We start from the raw sequence: 20143 nt of genomic DNA, 5'->3' as shown, positions 1-20143 counted from the left end.
AGATTGGGGCAGAGTCTAAATAAATCTGGGTATTAAACTAGGACTCTGTAACATATCTTTTATTTATTACATTCTAATCGTAAATTAAGTACATATATTTGTAATTCTCGTTAATCTTGGTACCTAAACATCGACAAGTCTGTCTGAAGCTAATGATTTTACCTGAAAAAGAGGAAAATAAAGCTGAAATATAAACCTCAACATACTTGTGCACTGATGTAAAACCATGCAAAGATGTTCTTCTGGCTAGTCACGCAATCTTTTCACCCCTTATAAGGAAGGAACGACTGCGTGACGGGTCCAAAAAGCGCTGAGTGCGACAACATCGGGCTGTTTAGTGATTTAGTAAAACAAACAGGAAAATTAAACAAATTCTGGCCTCTGTAACCGATCTGGCACTTAACAGATAAAGCCGTTGATTATTTTTACAAAAATAAAAGCAAATAAGTTCCCGGGCGGGATTTTATTTTCCATTCCGTTGCTAATGCTCCACACTTTTTTTCACATGATATATACATATATTTTTAATAGTCATCTCTTGTCAAGCAGCAATGATCCTTTAGATTTTATTTTCCATATAGATCGCTAATCTAGACTTGCACAACCTTTTTAAGTTGTGAGTTCATTTTGGTAAGGGTTGGCAAGCAGCGCTGTTCCCGCCAAAACGTCACGTACTCGACCCAGATATCTTAGAGCGACACAACTCCTCATTTAATCTTAGCGGCCTTTACAAATACAAGTCAAGACTAAAACCGTTTCAATGCTCAGTGACTTTGAGCAATGCTAGAGAAGTACGACAGAATGTCATTGATGGTCACTTCAAGATTAATCATGGAACCAGGATAACAGCGCTGAATAAGATCTTCAAAGTGTTTGTATTGCTGAATAAATTCTTCCTGCATGGAGTGCCACACAACCTGATCGGATAAAACATTCACATTTAACTCTGGTTAACAATAGTTCACTGAAATAAAGAGCAAGGGAAACTGCACGTCTCCACTAGTTCCCCGGGCTTTTCCCTTAGAAAAGAAAAAAAACCTGGGAACGAGGTTACACTTGCTACATTGTGGTAGGCGTACTGGCCTAATGGTTAGAGCACTGGACTCTGACTCAAGTGGTCTGGGCTCGAGCCATGCCCAGGCCCACTGTGTCGTGTTCTTGGGTACGTTACAACTCTCACAGGACTTTTTCTTCGCCTCGCTTTCAGGCGAATTAAATGCTAGGGGGGGGGAGGATAACCCTGTGATGAACTAGCATCCCAACCACAGAGAGTAGAAATACTACTTGCCATTACATGTTTACGCAAACCGAACATAAACGACACTAGCCTCAACGCAGGCTTGGTATGTCCCATGCGAATACAGTTGCCTCCCAAATCGACCAGAAGATATGAAAGACCGATGTATTAACGATGAAATAACCTGACTGATTAGCCCTGAGCAAACTGTGTGCTCCTCCAAAGAATCTGTGGGAGCCCTTCAAAGATAACAGGCCAGAAATGGCACATGTTCCCCCGTTGTACCACTCTCAAAGGAAATAGAACTGTCATAAAAAGCGTGAGAAGACTTAAGAGATTAACGATGCAGCTATCTTAGTACCTGGAGCAAGTTTTCCTCCTCGCACAAATGCTTTTCTACTTTTTTGTACAACTGTTCCAATCCTTTCTTAAGTTCTTTCGCTGGGTACTCCTTGATACACTTTCTCAGTTCCTGTTTGCTAAATGCCAACTGATATCCAACTTCATCCTCCTTGACTCCAGCTGCGATGCACTCCTGGACTCCCTCAAAAAAGATCTGCAACACCAAGAGTATAGTCATTAAAAGCGCGACAACCGCGGACGGCGCAGCTCGAAATATTTAGCCTGGATTTTTCAAGTTCACCTTTCGCTTTCTTTGGCAATATTTCTTGTACGATCATTGATCTTTTTAGAATGTGTAAGATTGCCCTTTTGTTGGATACGTTTCTCAATTTCCTGCAGACACCGTACCACAACTGCACACTTGTGCTCTTCTTACGTTTTTAGCTGTTCTTGAAAACGCTTTTTTTCCCAAATCGCCACAAAAGACTTAATTAATAAGGCAAAAGTTAAAACTCGTAGACACACAAATCCATTCTAAGGCACTCTTAGGTCCCGTCCACACTACGCCGGAGGAATTTAGAACCGCAGCTTTATTTCTCCGGTTAAGCCTACCGTCCACACTAATCCGTCACGAAAACGCTCTTCTAACAGAAGGAATTTGAAAACGCCGGCTTTTCGTTTTTGTGTGAACAGGAAACATTTTGAAAACGGAGTTTTTCGAAAATGATGACGTCACGATAATCATGTGATTTTCCTGACCGAGTTTTCTTCAAACACAAATCCAAAATGGCCGGTGATTGTTGCGTTTTTAAATTCCTCCGGCGTAATGTGGACGGAGTGAAACCTCCGTTTTCAAATTCCAACGGCGTAGTGTGGACGGGGCATTAGAGCGTGCAAATGAAGACGAGATAATATCTTCCGTCTACATTTCATCTACACAAAGCCTGTCTGTAAATCCTTACATTTAGTTTCTCCATGGGTCTTCCAAGCATTTCCTTCACGTACATCTTTTGGCTATCGTTGTACTTCTTCTTTGCTTCCCTCTTTTCGTTCTCCAAGCAAACAATTTTTAGTCGCGTCAAAACCCCTGAGAAAAGTCACAAAAAAAGCGCGTGAAGTGACATCAGTCTCTACGTCACTGATTTGGCTTATGCTCATTGGGTCACAAAACTTGCGCAAAGGGAGCTAACCAATCAGGTTGCGTGATTTGATTTGATTTGATTCGATTAAATTTGCTTTGCATCCAATTTCCAATTTTCTTACATTTCCCGCGCGTTGCTCGCCTCTTTCATGTTTTTATGTTTTTCAGACCATTATGTGAATTGTAGAAGTTGTTGTGCTCATTCGTATAGTTATGAGTAGTTCTATAAGTAAGTTAGTTATAAGTTATAAGTAGTAATGTGACTGAAAAACCCTTGTAGGGAGCTGCAATAAAGTATGTATGTATGCATGTAGTAGGAAAAGAGTTCAGTTCTTCTTGTACAGCTCAATACTTACTAAACAAATGATGACAGTTTTCTGCGAAAAAAACAAATGAGATTAGTCTTAGCCAATAAGAAATTGAGAAAATCACTCTTCTATACAGAGAGATGGTAGATACCTCTAACTAACCGAGTTCGAGGGCCGTCCTGTGAGTTACGGACCGAGGTTAGTAAGATATTTATTATATCTCTACTATGTGTTTGACGGGTTCGGGAACGATTTCTATTCACGCGGAACGGCTTCAAATTCCTGACGCACCTCGCAAGCAAAACGAGTCAATTTGAAATCGTTGTTAAGTGACTCTTAAGACGTTATCAGATTTTAATACACAATTTCAGAAGTAAAAGAAAGTTTTAAACTTTTACTTGCTAAAAAAGTTAAGAAAACTTGGTAATAAATCACGAAACATTTTGGCAACAAAAATAGCTTTAAGTTTTAGCGGGCCGTACATAAGAGTACGGCCGATTAAATTGACCAATCACAGCGCGCGCACTAACTGAGAGATATAAAAAAAATAAAGTACAGTGAAAACCCGCATTAAAGAACACATGTTTTGGGGGTTCAGGCTGATTTTGTTCGTATATATCGGGTGTTTTCCGCAAAATCAGCCTGAAAATGTTCGTAAGGTGTTCTTAAAATCGTTTCTAAAAATGAAATACTGCATAGACTACCAACAGAAGAAATCAAAGTGCAAGCACAACATTTTAATTAATTAATGTATAGTACATATATTGATCCACTCAGTACTGTACTCAGTACTGCACTCTAGTAGGTTATTCTAATCTAACTGGCAGCCAATTTTTTTATATAAGAACAATTTTCATCTTTCAGGCTGAATGTGTTCTTATGTATACGGCACTTTTTTGACCAAATTTCAGCTTGAGTGTTCTTAATCCACTTGTTCTTTTATGCGGGTTTTTACTGTACACTACGGAGGCAGTGCAGGCACAAGAAAGCCCCACCGTCCCGTCCCCAGCAGACTTACCCATCATGATCACCGCGCGCGGTGTCTTTTGATGTTCGTCAGCCATTCGTTCTATGTTCTCAAACAACACTCGTATAAGATGGTGATAAGCCTTGTCGAGGTCAGTACGACGATCTGAGTTCTTGAACACGCTTTCTGAAATGCCTGCAAATTCCTAAGGGGAAGGTAAGAGTATAACTCGTTGTAACTTAGAACAAATCGAAAATATAAGACTCACTCTTTTCAGTTTACCTCGAACTTGGTCACGAAAGGTAAAATTCCACATTTCTTTGTCTTTTGGATCTTCGTTTCCTCAATTTGTTTCTTCATGTTCGACTGTAGGAAAGATCAAACGAAACTTTTTGTACCAGTCTTGGGTAAACAATACATTTTTAAATCAATAAGTAAGCTGTAAAATCCAACGCCATCTGACAGTTATGAATATAACTCAAAGAAGACGAGTAGGAATAAAAGTCTGCTTACGAACCAAGTGGCCCATCAGGCCGGAGCTTATTCTGTAACACGAAAAACCTAGGAATATTTCTACTCCCCCCTGGATGGGATACTAGTCCATCGAAGGGTTACGCCAAAGCATTAAATTCGCCGGCACCCATTTATACGCCCGGGTGGAGAGAGACATTGTAACGTTTAGTGTCTTGCCCAACACAATGTCCCCGGCTAGGGTTCGAACCAGGACCGCTCGATCCAGAGTCGAGCGAGCTAACCATGAGGCCACTGCACCTCCACGAAGAAGACGAGTACCAGGATTGATTTTTGAAAACCAAGTTTTGGTTTATTACAATGCAAAAAAGATTTCTGCAATATTTCGTAAGCTGTAGTTACTATTGTGTGGAGTGGAAGTGGTGGAGGGTAGTGTGGGGCTTTGCACATCAGCGACTCACTATAAACTTGTCAAAGAGCCTCTTCACAGAAATGAGGCAGTTTCCAAGCTGTTGACTGAGGAACGAAACAGGCGAGCCAGAGAGCTGGGTTGTAATGACGAAATGACCGATCTTCACCAGCATATACATGGTGTTACTGTAACACAATGAAAAAAAAAAACGTTAACACAAGATTAAAGCACATGTGCTACGGTCTCTTAAACTATCGTATTGTAAGTAGTAAAATGTCACTTGTCCCAGCCACGATTTTCTCCTGTATTTCCTCTTTTGGACGGAAATTCTCAGTAGCATCAAAGTGAAATGTCTTATTTTTACCTCGTATGGTTTAAAGACATTGTCATGAGTTACGGAATCCCTCAGGCGGTGAAAGCTGGAAAGGCTCAGATATTTCATCCAAGAATCGACATAAAACTTTACCACAATGCAAAGAATACATCCATTAAGAAAAAAAAAGCTTTTTAGGACTCCTTTAGGACTGTTTTGAGGTGATATCCTAATATCCTTAATTATAAGTGAATCAAGTGTACTTACAAGTTATCAAGTCTATCAGCAAAGTGGATGTAGCTGTGTAACTCAGTCTCCAACACACTAAACAATCCCTGCATGACTTTCCTAGAGAGAAAATAAGGAGCAAGGAGAAAATTTCAGACACAACGAAGGTAGTGAATTTTAAAGAGCTCGCTCACAGTTTCAGCTGAGGAAAACACATAAAAGTTTCGGAGAACATCTCGAAGTTAACCTCCTTTGGGCTCGTCACGCAATCTTCGAGGAAGATTACGTGACGAGCATAGGAGGTCTGCGTAGGAGCTCGATGTGGAAGTTTTCAAACCAATCACTTTTGTTCCCATTTTACGTCGCGAAGAGACTGGGAATGAATACTGGTAAGACGGGACGCGCGAGGTGTGATGGATGAACACATTTGTGCTCACCAGTCCTCGCGCGCCACGCATTCTTTTGCTTCTCTTCAGATGTCTTTGGAGTCTTTTTCAATCGGAAGATTTATCAAAAAGTTGAGACTGTGAAAGAGCTCTGATATTTAGCTCTCAAGTATTAATCGCATTGCCATTAACATGCCAGGACGGTTCTCAATTGAGTGTCGTAAAACCGAAACCAAACCAATTATTTACCAATTGGACTACTCAGCAAATCTCAAACTGTAGTAAAACCAAAACCAAAACCAAAAGCAAAACCAAAGTAATCGTCTAATTACTTTTGACACTTAACTGAAAACCACTCTAACAGTGCTAGTTTTAAAGCGTGCATATTACACTAGACATAGTTTTACGTGATTTATTTTATCGTGCAATTTAAGACTTTACTCAGAATTTATTCGTTTTACAATTTAAACTTTGGCAGACTGGCTACACGAACGCTTTAACGATTACAAATTCGATTTAACATTGTCCGGTGCCATGTTTATATTTTATGCTTAGGTGATATAGGTGATAGCCAATGTTTAACACTCAGTTTACTTTTAACCTATAAGCGGCAGTGCTGTGGTTTAATGTACTCAACATACTTCATGTCTTCTCGGTTTTTATTGATCCGCTGTTTTCTTTTTCTGGAGGAGTAACAGTTAACTGAAAGTTAATTTTCTCATTTATAACCCTTTCAAACCTAAGAATTGCCAAGTTGAAGACTGAAAAAAAAAGACACATCGGTGACGGATAAATATTGCAGAACAAACAGTTTTGGTTGGTGTTTAAGTGCTATAGTCAATAATTATTTTGAGTTTTTTTTCGATTTAAGGTAATATTGTACCTAGCATGCAAAGATGACTTCAGTCCTCTAATTAGTATTCTGACCGAAGTCAGCTCAGCTGAACTGCTTAGGCCCCGTCAACATTCAGCTGGAGAAATTTGAAAATGCAGCTTCATTTCTACGGTTGGGCCTACCGTCCACACTAATCTGTCACGAAAACGGAGCACTTCGAAAACGCTCTTCAAACCAGTGGAATTTGAAAACGTCGGTTTCGCGTCTTAATGTGGACTGAAAACATTTTGAAAACGGAGCTTTTCGTAAACGATAACGTTGCGATAACCATGTGATTTCCCTGCCGCTGAGTTATCCTCAAACACAAATCCAAAATGACCGGTGGTTGTTGCGTTTTTAAATTCCTCCGGCGTAGTGTGGACGGGAAACATTTGATGCGTTTTCAGAGTGGAACCACCGTTTTCAAATTCGTCCGGTGTAGTGTGAACGCGACCTGAATTTCTGACTGCTGGACGGTGCGAACACTTCTGTGAATGGTTGAAACTGTAGCTTATTCCACTCTAGAAATACTGGCTGAAGGCTTTACAGAAGAAAGGGCAAAAGAGTATAGAGTCTTTCCGAGAAGGATGTTCTATATAGTACTATACAACGTTGATTACCTGACTTCTTCGTTCAATGGTGTTCTCTCTTTCACGTCCCTAAAACGAAAAGAACATCACAGTAGTTTAAAACAAAGAATACCAACTTATGGGTGAAATATTTGTAGCATAGCCGCAGTAAAATGTTAAGTTTAACAGGAGTGAAATTGTTGTTAATGCCATTTATGCTCGTTGCTATGCTTACGTGCAGTCAGTAGGCTTTGGCGATGATGCTTTGCTAAACATGGCTCCATCAGACGAGTCCATATTCGTTGAATCTGAGGGCTAAAACAAAGGAAGAAGAAACATCAAATGAAGACAGAGGAAGTGAAAAATAACGTCCGTACAGAATTGACACGACGAAGCACTTCACCTACATGTATCAAAGAATTCTCACATATTTAAAGGAGCTACGTCACAGCTTGTGCATCGTGAAAAGCCTAGCCTAAATTTCTCAAGTTCGTCGTTTGTAATCCGAGTTAATCTTCTCCATCCTTAACCACCCAGGCTCCTCTATGGTTTATTAGTATCTCTTTGGTGTTTTTCTATCTTAGTAAACGGCTATTTTCAGATTTCCTTTTAACACGGCCAAAAATATTAAAAGAAACCCTGACTTAGCTCCTTTAAGGAAACCAAAGAACAGATGACATCCAAAGTCAAAGAATACAAATTGAATACAGTCCACAATATGCCCACAAACACACACCTCGGGTTCGTCTAAAGTAAAGTCGAAAAACTTTTGCACAAATTCCTGCTCAGCTGTGCAAACTGGCTCTAACTCCAAAAGAAGAATATCGAACACCTGATGAGAACAAATTATAACAGTTACTAAAGTGAAGAAGGAATAAGAGCAAACTGTACAAAAAAGTGTATGCGTTTACACATCTATCGTCCGTGTTTGTGCCTTATTGTAATACCGATCAAGGAAAGAAAAACAAGCAACAAGATCTAATTAAAACTACATTACAAACTCGCAGTCGAGCTGACTATTCGCTGAAAGGAGCGCGAGACGTCCGTGTGTTTTAGTGGACACTCTGAAGAACTGCAGTAAAGGAGCTGCGTCACGATTTGCGCATCTTGAAAAAGTTTTTAATCCGTGTCAATCTTCTCCATCCTTAACCATCCTTGTTCCTTTATGGTTTATTATCTCTTTGGTGTTTTTCTATCCTAGTAAGCTATTATTTTCAGGTTTCCTTCAATATTTAAATGTAATTTTGTTTGTGGCCAAAATAACTCAAAATACCGCGACTGAGCTGCTTTAAGAGTGACTCGTGACGTGCGCGATTGTGATCGTGATTGTGCTCTGTGAGCGAAAAGACAACAACAGGATAACCTTTTAAGTTTTCGGATTTCACACTGTTGCAGCAACGGGAAAACCTATCATATTGTAAGATTTCCTTTCCTTAGGAAACACTGAGTGTCAACGAATCCAAGTAAAGAAACCTTTTCAAATTTTCCTCTGCCCTCCTGCAGCTGGTCAGATGAATCCACTGAACTCATGGAGCCTGATCGAGATCTTGTATCTGAACCAATAGAATCAGTGTCCTTTCTCTCGACGGGCTCTCCCTTTCCTTTCCTGAATGAGCCGGTCTTTATGCGGGGGCTGGGACGAGGGCTCGCTCTCGGGTCATCACGGTTGACGGCAGATGAGGAGCCTGTCATCTTGAACGCGGTGTAAGCTAAGGAATCCCACAAACATCACGGTTAGAATTGGAGAAAATTGACTCACATGTTGACTGGCTATTCAAGGGAAGATTAGAGAACTGCAATAAGAACAAGCAAAGCGAAACTTGGCTCTGAAATATAAAGAACCACTTACGGCGAACTCCTTTAGTCAAAGCCCTCTGTTTTGCAGCTTCAAAGAAATCCCTCAGCTCCTTTTCATATACTTTGCTCAGAGACTGAGTGTAGGCCTAACAATGTGATGTACATTCAGAAATATTAGTGTTGAGTTTTTGGAAGATTCTGGGCTTCCATGTTGAGACCATGCAGGAATGAAAATGTTCATTTTCGCGCCATGTACATGTAAGGGCTCCGGAGAGCACCAGATCACATTTATAATGCAATTTAAATAAGCTCTTTTTCGGTATCCCCCATGTTAATTTTTCGATTATTAGTTCTAGGTTTTTAGATCTAAAATCCCCGACAAAAGTAGTTGGGACAGTTGAGCTGGATTACGAATCTCCCATCCCCCCTAATCAATGTTGGAAAATGTCGCGTCTTTTTTAACAAAAAGGGAAAAAAATCACCTGATTATCAACATAGCAAGTGGGGGGGGGGGGAGGGGGGAGGGGGGAGGGGAGAGCTTGCTTCGTGTCCCAACCTTTTTGTCTGAATTTTGAGCTAAGGTTTCTCTCCGTCTTTTCTTTGGTTTTCAAAGGGCAGAGTAAGAAAACATTGCATTTTACATTCTATTTTTTTACATTGAATTCAGATCTTCGAGTACTACGTTATCTGTGAGAAAACGTAAATCCTTCCATTCCGAGGATATCGAAGACCTGAGCACGCCTGTCCTCGCAGCATATTTCAACGCGTGTACACGTGCGATTTGTTGTAGCCTCGTTAGAGGTTACAATGGATATCTGGCCGGCCACGCAAGCTAAATCTGAGGGTAAATGGCATTGTACAAGCACCTGGCAAAGCTCGAGAAACACCGTCTGGTCCACTTCTTTGAGCCACTTCATAAGATCCGAGAATGGAGCAAGGTCATTGTGACAGGACAGATGCTTTGGTATACACAGTTCACTGGAGTGCTGTACCACGGTCTCCATATCAGTGCCCTGTAAAGACAATAGTGACATTTAGCATCACGGTTTTCAGCAGAAACCGCTAGAAGTCACGTGACCAAGGGCTGCGGTCACGTTTGGAGTTTCAACGCCGCGAAGTAGGTTTTCACGTAAGTGATTTACCTCTGCGTTTTTTATCCTGAATTTCTGTCTATGCCACGTACCGATAAGAGGGTTATGTAAACCAGTCTTTTTAGTACATGTTTAGGTGTAATTTTGAGCGAACGAGTGAAAATAGGTCTTTTTGTTGCTATTTGAGAATCAAGCACTGTTGTTGTCCCGAAATTCAATATGCATGGCGGCCTCTTCAAGTGAAATAATTATTTCATGCTTTCGTATAGCTAAAACGGTGGAGGCCACAAACGTCAAACGCCTGACCTGAAACTGCCGTTTGTGGATTGTCGTTAACACAAAAACCCTGGTGCTAAATGTCAATTCATGGTAATTCCTGCAAATGACATTCGTAGCTTATGGACTTGATTTTCAGGACCATAGCCAGAACAAAATTATGACTGAGGCAATGCCCATGGTTAAATTCTTTTCCTAGGTATATAGCATTGTTGTATTTCCCCCTTCAAAAAAACAAAAACAAAAACAAAAACAAAAACAAAAACAAAAACAAAAATTACTGAGGCAAGGGTTTCAGTTTGCCTCATACTTTTGTGCAGTTATCTTTTCATTCTAGTCGGAAACTGCAGTGAAGTAAATCTGACCCGCTCGTAAACTGTAAGCTTGCAAGCAAGCGACACCAAAAAAAAGTTTTCAGCTCCCAATCGTTCAATCGTCAAAATTCATTATTAATTCTGATATATATATATTTTTTAACTGTTTTCAGCTGAGACTGAACGAGCTTGGATTGCCATGGACTTTCCGTCAGTAATAAGTGTCATCATTTAGCAGACCATATTCGTGTTCCGGTACTGGACTGGAAGTAGCTTGCAGAGAAGGCTCAGGCGGAGGAATATCATTAAAAAGAGATTAATGTCATTTGCATTTGAAAAGAGTCCCTGCAAGCTATAATCAGGGACGAGAGTAGTAGCGACACTACCCGAAAACAAACTTTCTACCTTCAAGTGTAATTTATCCTACTTACACTTCTCTTATCTCGCCTCATTCCCCTCGTACCAGTGTTGAAACCACGTGACAGCGTTGCCAAAGCCCGTTTCAACATTGGGCGGTGGGGGTGGCTATTGACGAAAAAGGTGTTTCTTTGATCAGTTCGAAAACGTCCGATTTGCAAAAATGTCTCGACATTTTTGTCCCTGAATGTAGTTTCAGTCCAATATCGAGAATACGAATATGGCCTACTATGAACACCAACACAGTGGGATATAGAACTTACGTGATGCTGAAAGATGTCAATAAGATGTGACTTCAGACGCTGAGCAAAATCACTGCTAAGCTTCCAGAACTTTTCTCTCTGTTCCTTGACTGCTCTCATCTCAGTCAAACCTTCAAAATGAAGAACTTTCTTCCGGTAAACAAAGTGTCAACAATCGTGTCCATATTCCATAGTTTTCTATATAGTAGATAAGAGGGGCTCAATGGGGTGATAGCTTTTACGGAACGGCAAGAGAAAATCAAGGTAAGAGAGTGAATCCCCCATATAGGCGTTCTACCCAAGGTAATCCCTCTTAAGTTAATTTTAGACATGGTACTTAGTTCATCCGAGGATGTTATTCGCATGATGCATGGACAGCTCAAGCGACTTCAGTTCTCGCAACTACCTGAGACGAAAAGGCGGGAAATGTGGTGAAAAATAATGTCATGTTTTGATTTTCAAAAGACGGTTCATAGCACGGTTGTTTCTGTACTTTCAGCTGTCTTTCTGTTCGGCCGGGCTTTCGTTTGCTTTGTGCTCGTTTGGCTGTTCATTCTTTCACCGTTTCAGAGTTTAATCTTTTGGGAAACCACAAAGACAACGGAAACCTGTTTACTAATAAAAGCAACATTTACCCGGACTGAGTTCAGTTTGCAGAGCATGCAGTACAGCAAAAGCGGCATGGGTACACTCTTTCAGCCCCATTCCTTTAGAGAGGTCAGCTTCTTGGAGAGCCACGATGTTACGTTCAGGAACATCTAAATAGTGCTGCAAGATAAAGTGTAGTAACAATCAGTTGGTGGCAAACAGCAATTACTAGTGTGTGAAGGATCAACTTTATAACCACAGTCTTCGTTCTTCTTGGCCAGTGGTCGGGAAATGAACGGGAAATGTATGCCCAGCTGACAAACAGGTGACTCAATCGAGTCACTAATGTTTTACTTTCGCTCAATTCCATTGTTTTTAAAACCAATAGAAGTCAAGCCTGTAAAGAAACTCTTGAGAGTCGCTTGTTTCGTCAAGCTTGCGCAGAAAGGAACGAAGACCCGAGGAACGAGCTTGGAGAAGGACAATCCTTGAGAAAGGGGAGCTAAATTCTTACACCGTTGACAGTTAGCTCAAGTAACAATCATTATGATTTCTTTCCGGGATTTGTTGTTCAGGGGTTTCATTTGACGTTTTCAACAAGAGGGCAACTGGTTTTTACAGAAAGGCGAAACTATTGGAACTGAACCTCTAATATAAGAAAAACTTTCCTCTAAACCGTCAAACCAGACAGGAAAAATTGTCCTCAAAACTGGTAAATTTGCCCGGTGCCCAGCCCTTAATGAAACTTCTGGTTGTTAGTTCACTTTTTTGCTTTGGCTATTCTCAAAATGATGCTAAACATTACTGATTAGCGATGAAATAACTCTTGAATACGCAATAGGAATATCCACTGACCACTAAGGTTTCCACCTCCTCCAGCAGCTTCTTACGATTCCTGCTCTCTGTTACCATGTGCTTATCCTTGTCCTCCATCTGTTCCATCTGAGCTCGCACTTCCTAATATAAAATATAATATTCAACAATAAGACTACGAGCCTGAGTTTTCAATTTGCTAGTTTACCATCACTCATAGAAAACGAAGGCGAGTGGTCTAATTGTTTTAGTAGACACTCAAAAGGATTACAGCACAAAACCTTCAATTCTGTGCATTTTCAAGCCTAAAATTAAAAACAATTTTTCAGCTTCAAGACCAGTGCATGCACCCGCTTGTTGCCTATCAGCAAATACTGAGAAAATGATGAGAGAACCAATCAGATTCGCAGATTTTCTAATATTATTAGAATACTAATGTTCATTATAATCTATCAATATTTTTGTTCATGCATGATTGGTCTAAAGGCATTGCGTGGCTGAATATGCCCCAGCTAAAACTGTAAAATATCTGTATCTCCACTTGAAATATCTGTATCTCCACTTTTCAAAACTGCGTGTGTTGCAAAAACCATTTGAAGGGTTATAAACACAATAGCCTCCATTTGGCTCAAAAATAATGCTTGGATATTAATTTGTCCTTAGACATTATCTGTTCCTCAAAGCTCACAGTTTTCCTCGAGCTACACTCTCAGAAAACTGTTCACTTCTTGGAACAGATAATGTCCCAGGACAAATATGCGAACATATTTTTGCACCAAATGGAGGCTATTGTTTATTGATATCAACGTCAGCAGAGATCATCAAAAGAGAAATGCCTTGCACAATGGCAGGCGTTTCAACAACATAATATTTACTACGTTTTGATAACTTACTTCAGTTCAACTTACTCTTAGAAGATTGTCATAGCCTGTCAGCCGTGTATCCAAGTTATCAAGTTCGTTTAAAGCATCATTTAAAAGCTGCATCAGTGACTCTACTTGAGGTTCAGCATCCATGATGGAATGTATATTAGCCTGTAGAAATCATTCAGACATTTTTCTTTGTCAGTACATCAAATATGTACCCGAGGGATAATAATAGTCAAATTTAGTAGATTGTCATGCAGTTCCGGAATATATCTATACTCCCTGACAGAAGGGATTGGAATTTCCTGGGGTTGGGGGTGGAAGGGGGGTCTGTAAGACCAAAAAAATTAGAGAATTGTATGAAGCTTAATTGGAATTTCCAGAGGGGTGGGGGTCTTAAAAAATCCCTTCTGTGAGCTCGAGGGAGGTATGGATATTCTCTGAACAACATATTCAGTTTTGGGAGTATATATTAAATATATTGCACCTATTAAAAGTGGATATCATTGCACATAGTTGCGCAGTTAAAGCAGAAGATCTTTCCATTGACAGACAAATGAGTTGGAATAAGACATCTCCCAAGCCACTTGATAAACTGTCGCATTAGTTAACCTAATGTTCAGATAGTCACATGTCCATTTTTCTAGTTGCTAACTAAAGACTGTTTAAATTAGTAAAGATTGTTCAAATCAATATTTTTGATTTCATGTATTACCCCATCCAAAACTGATAGGTCCTTGGAAAGCTGCTCAGTAAATGCTTCAATATTGCTGATGGCATTCTCTGTCTGTGATATCATGTACTCTAGATCCTTCTCCTCTCGCTGTGTCAGCTCCTGGTAGTCTTCACCTATGTTTAGGAACAGGTACACTGTAAATCAATGGTAAAAACAACATACTAACCAAAAATTGATAAGCACCATGCCTTTTCTTGGAGGTGAAGGGGGTCCATAATGGAAGTGTTCTCATATTCTTCGCTAATGGACGTAGCCCTCTTACATGTCATACCCTTATAGGAGGTGTCCCATTATAGGAGAAGCCACACTTTTTCTCAACATGTAGACAAACTGTCTAATGCACTGCAGGTAATGTTTCTTAAGGGAAGTGTTGCTCAGGTGATCTTCAAGGTGGGTGTCCCATGTGAGGATTGAATGGCCTCTGAGAGAGGCTTCCTCTCTAGGAATGTGACCCTTAGAGCAGATTTTTGCTGGGCATCCTCAAGGAAAGAGTGCCCAAGTTATAGGTGTGTGCTAATAGAAGTGTCGTTTTGTAGGAAAAATTACAAAGTAGACATTTGAATGAGCAGTCACCTACCTTCAGCTCCGTCATCTGTATGTTGCTGTACTCTGCTACTCTCTCCACCATGAATAACACCTGAATGGAAAAAATTACAAGTTAAACTTGTACATAATTATGATCATAATGGTTCAAGGTTGTGTGCTGCACCCAATAAGTACCCCTTCTCTAATGTAAGTTCACCTCCTTTGCATACCCTTTGGCCATTGTTACCCTATTCTGTTTCAAATAATACCATCAATGGTACCATCAGAGTACACCAACTGACAACAACCCTAGTTTATTGCTTACATCAACCCAGCCAGCGATACACAACAATTGTAATCTCAACTATGATTTCACTGCAAGGCTGTGGTGTACGAAAAATTACAAGGAGCCCAAAGGTTCCTAACCATGAAATCCTGGGTGCCAAGAACTTACGCTTATATGAAAAAATTAAGTTTTTCCAGTCGCTCAAAGGAAAAAGTTAGTTGCCTATGGCAACCACGTGCTTCTAGAGTACAGCCCTACCATGAGAAGGCATACAATTCTTCAAACAATGCATTTAGATGTATACACTATGTCAAAAGGAAAACAAACTCCCCATTCCAATATAAAGAACATCATGTCTCAAAAAAAGAACCCCTCCCTACCAAATAAATTCCCTCCCTTTTAGACATACAGGTTATTCACCAAGCTTGCGAAGAAGGAGGCTGGGTATTGGCCGAGTTCTTTTTTTGCTACTTATGGACCAAGAAGTAGTTGAGGTTACATGTGAGTCTATCACAAGATTGAATCACTTACAATACATTTCTGTACATACCTTCAATCACACCAACATTCACTAAAGTTGGTTTCCTCTGTGTTATGTGCCTCTCAACCAACTTAATAAGGATAACCATCAAATATAAGTATACATTAACCACATTCCTGGCTCAAAGTGTGTGCAATTTAGCAAAATATTTTAATAAATTGTGTAGTTCCAGAAAATGTCCATACCTCCCTCAAGGAAGGGATTTTTCTAACACCTTCCCCCACCCCTCTGGAAATTCCAGTTAAGCTTCATACATTTCTTTAAATTGTTTGGTCTTTCAGAATCCCCCACCCCCCAGGAAATTCCAATCCCTTCTGTGGGGGGAGTATGGATATTTCCTGGAAGTGCACATTATAAATTAAAATGCCATTAATAGCAAATACAGCCAATCAAAACAGGAAAGCAATTGTATATTACTGAATGGAATTACACCCAACCTTCCCATCATGCGCTGCGCATATGTTGCATCAATTGTGTTGGCCACTATATCTTCTATGGCATGGTATAAAATAGTTATGCAACGCTCTCTCATGGTATAACATGGAACATCTCATTTGTCACTTGTATTTTCTTGGTATACACAGTCGCCTAAAGGCTTGTGTTTATACAAAGAAAATTCATGAGACTTGTGGGATATTCCATAGTATCCCACCCAAAAGCATTGCATAACTAGAGTATAGAATAGTCTACACTGTACATATATATTACTAGACATACAGTATGAGGATACTTCTTGAGTGACATTGAATGTACATCATTTAGAGGTGTTACATTGTCCTCTATAAAAAACAAGGATCTATCGACAGTAGAGTATACGCTGAAACTAGATTTTGACAGAGAGAAATACACAGCAATATCAAGTACAGATCATAGCATGTTCTTATCTGAAATACACCTGACTTTTAAAAAGGGGTTTAAATTGTGTACAACTTGATCTTACACCCAGTATAAACAGGGTTGTCAAAAATATGCCATTCTACTTCACGATCTTGGTTGGCATCTCTAACTACTAAGCTATTTTTCATTCATAAATGAACGTGAAACTTGTATTTTCCAGGGGTATCTTAGATTGCAAAATCTGCATCTACTAGAGCAACTTACAATAAAAACAGCTACTTCCAAATATTGTGACAATGCTGCGATTGAGTGTTTAATTTAATCACATTGTTATGTTTCAATAGACCATATTAAATTGTATTCTTGGTATTTGTACTGGACCTAGCTTGTAATGAAGGCTCATGCAAGGGGAATATCATTAAAAAGGGATAAATGCTATTTGCGTTTGAAAGACAGTCTCCCCGCATTAGCCTCAGTTGCAAGCTAGTTCCAGTCCAATACCGAGAATAAGAATATGGTCTATTTCTAGAATTGTTACTTCTGAAAATAAAACTAAATGAAGGAATAAGGAGTGAATTAATCAATACCTTTATGAGTGCAGTTATGAAATTGTTTTTGTCTTGAACACTGCTTGCCACCCACTTGTACGTCTTGTCAAAATGAAGATGAAATTCTGGATTTTCCTACAAGAGGTACAAAAGTATTGAACATCAACAAACTGATTGCCTGACAAAACATATGCTTAAATAGCAAGTTTTAATGAACACTTAATTCTATAGTAGAATAATTTTCATTGTTATGCTGTACCTCTATGGCACATGCAAGGATACTGTACTAAGATATGGACGAAAACAACCTCTGCACATGTAAAGAAGTGCAGCAGGATAGAAATTTCTGTTGCTGAGGGGAAGTGGGTGGGGCAAAAAAGGGAACTCTGAACAGACCTCTCGGGGCTTGAATGCATAAGAGAAGATCACAAGCTAAGTGCAAAGGGCGTATAAATATTATGCTCAATACCCATGGGTATTACGAGGGTCTCTAGTGGAAAAGTGCTCTAAATAATGTAGCATGCGTGGCCAATTCAGCGCAATTATATCAATGAAAATAGTATACTTTTATTATTATAGTTATAACAGTGTGGTCATTTTCCAAATGTTAGAAGTTGCCTAGAGTTCATAAAGGAAGTGCATACAGTTGTGCAATTAACAAATAAAATTCATTAATTCATAATGATTTCTAAACCACGCCTATTAAGGCTTTGCAGACTGAAAGCAGCCAAAATGAAAACAGATAACTATAGATATACAGTGTACTGTACGACTGAGATTCTTGTCAAATTATTTTGTGATATTTTTAGGAATTGCTAGGCAATGAAAATTCTTTGGACAGAACTACAGTCAAGGTCAGCTCACTTGGTCTCAGAAAAACCAGAATTGATTATATTTCTAACTCTTTCTCTAAAAAACCAACACCTCCATGATACCGACACCTTTGGTGTCTGTATCACAGAGGTTTTAATTCAATGTACATGTAATAAACCCAGCAGAAAATATTCTATAACAATAAAGTGCCAATAATAAATTATGAAACATAGCTCGTGTTATGAATCATTGCAAGAAGCCAAATTGTTTTTTTGAAGTTCTTACATTAGTTTCATCTCTGCCATCAATGAGTCTGAGATCTTTCAGCCTCCAGTTAGTTCTCTTCTTGTAAGTATCTTTCTCAGTCTTTTTCACTTGATAAACAGACACTGTCTCTGGCTTTACTGTAGTCACTAGACAAACATCAGTAAAAAAAATTCAAAAGTTTAAAATATATGTTTTATTCTTCATGGTGTACTTGATTTTCAAAGAAAAAGGAGTACCAATTGAATTATCTAAATTCCTATGAGACACATTTACCATAGGGCTCGAGGGTGTATTTTATAATGGACGAAAAATTGTTCATTGTGTCTGGTTTCGTGGTCTCAAGATCTTGTATATGATTGGTCAAGACACATTCCACACAAATTTCAATGCATTTATTATAATCATCATCATCATCATCATTATCATCAGCAGCAGCATCAGCATCATCGATTCCAGGTCCGGGGATTTGAATCTGGATACCTTAACAAAAACACCTTGCCACATCTCTCATGGCCCAGCAATATGTCTGTGACTTGCCCAAATAACTGCATAACTTGAATTTGCCCTAACCCATGGCACCGTGCCTGTGTTAACCTCTCCCGCCCTCAGTCTTAACCCCAGGGGAGAGAATGCTTGTGTTCATTCCAACTACATGCAGTTAGTACAATGCTTATAAGCTTAGTATTACGCTTCTCTAGGTTAATTTTCAAAAGTTAGCTCCTACGAAAAATTAACTCCATTCACAATAAACACGCATATGTATTTAAGAATTCTTTTAACGGCTATTTTGCCATGTATTCCATAGATCTAGAGTTCGCTTTTAATTTGAGAGACCTGATCGAGCCTGCGGATGTAAACACGGAAGAACGCACCAGTACTAAGAATTGGCTGACCGGGTTTAAACTGAATTCATACCTGCAACACAGAGGAAGCTTGCTTTCTTCTTTTTTCCTGCCTTTGTTACACTTACGACAGCGTAAAGTCGCTCTTCGCTTGGTTTAAACAGATCCCTCTGCAAATTGTGCTTGATGGCCGCCATGTTTACACCACCACAAATTGGAACCAGTTTTTCGCGGTTGTTACACTCGAGAGGTCATGGATCCAAACGGGGACGAATGCGGAATTAAATTTCCAGAAAATGAGGAAATTGATGAATTTCCGAAAAGTTAACCATTCAACCGAAAATTTCGGGAATTTCGCTAGGAAAGTCAAATGGAAAGAGGATTAGCTAGGATTCCCGCTGAGAAATTTCCGAAAATTTCGGTATATCTCGCATAGGCTGTCCTCTTTTCTGGAAATTCCGGGGAATGATGTTCCACAGGTGACTGCGATTGGAAATTTCCAGAAATTCCAACTGGAATACGGTGACTCTCGGGCTTTTTATCTATAATACCATAGGGTTAAGAACCAAAATTCGCTCAAATCTCGTTTAAACACCAACGGATGAGAAGAATTGACAGCAAACAATATTTGATTCTTTACTCCGTGAAAAACCTGTGCAATCATAACAACTATAATTTCCTCAAATGTGATTGGTGCATAAACTGCTGTATTTTGCTCTAATTAGCCTGCAAAGTTTTACGTTGTAATGACACAGTTGGCTGTAATCGGACACCTGAAATCGGACAGTTACCTAAGTCCCCTCCACCAGGAGCCATAATCGGGGACTCCGTCCCCGATTATGGCTCCTGCCTCCACTAAATACACCAATCACAACATTGATTACAGTCACTGTTTTGAAAAAAACTTAATAACCATTTTGCAAGCTCTTCTCCATATTTTAAATTATGATTTTTAAAAATGACTACTTTTGTTGGAAATTGTAATGGTTATGATTAATTGCCGTAACAGGACATCGTGTCGTCCAATTCAGTGTGTGATCATACTCGTGATTAACAAATCGGACTCATGCATCGCGGTCGTCCGATTTTGTTAATC

General features: G+C 39.5%; 1 protein-coding gene across 2 annotated transcripts; it reads right to left on the bottom strand.

The window, feature by feature from the left end:
• Positions 1-32: 32 nt before the first annotated feature.
• LOC145496647 (exocyst complex component 1-like) lies at positions 33-19573 on the bottom strand. 2 transcript variants are annotated; one of them, XM_081476359.1, is made up of 25 exons: positions 19121-19573; positions 18224-18351; positions 17165-17260; positions 15750-15810; positions 14966-15025; positions 14368-14501; positions 13695-13820; positions 12829-12930; positions 12021-12153; positions 11407-11516; positions 9912-10058; positions 9098-9191; positions 8722-8957; positions 7985-8080; positions 7484-7563; positions 7300-7338; positions 6447-6488; positions 5459-5539; positions 4928-5063; positions 4278-4361; positions 4047-4200; positions 3077-3097; positions 2542-2666; positions 1599-1793; positions 33-917 (listed from the first exon to the last, which is right to left on the bottom strand). In XM_081476359.1, the coding sequence occupies exons 1-25, from the start codon at positions 19242-19244 to the stop codon at positions 765-767; spliced, it is 2757 nt and encodes a 918-aa protein (XP_081332485.1). In that variant the 5' UTR covers positions 19245-19573; the 3' UTR covers positions 33-764. The 2 variants fall into 2 exon arrangements, with proteins under 2 accessions (XP_081332485.1, XP_081332487.1); XM_081476361.1 differs by lacking the exon at positions 6447-6488.
• Positions 19574-20143: the final 570 nt, after the last annotated feature.

The sequence above is a fragment of the Orbicella franksi genome, chromosome 9 (genome assembly GCF_964199315.1).
Source record: "Orbicella franksi chromosome 9, jaOrbFran1.1, whole genome shotgun sequence".
Lineage (NCBI taxonomy): Eukaryota > Metazoa > Cnidaria > Anthozoa > Scleractinia > Merulinidae > Orbicella > Orbicella franksi.
Note: the sequence above shows the minus strand (reverse complement) of the source record. Positions and strands in the feature narration are given on the sequence as shown.

Coding starts and splice junctions, on each gene's coding strand:
- LOC145496647 (XM_081476359.1), bottom strand. CDS start 19,244: ATGGCGGCCATCAAGCACAATTTGCAGAGGGATCTGTTTAAACCAAGC. Junction 5,540..6,446: donor AAAAACCGAGAAGACATGAA/GTATGTTGAGTA, acceptor TTTTCTCTCTAG/GAAAGTCATGCAGGGATTGT. Junction 3,098..4,046: donor GCGCGCGGTGATCATGATGG/GTAAGTCTGCTG, acceptor TTTTTTTCGCAG/AAAACTGTCATCATTTGTTT.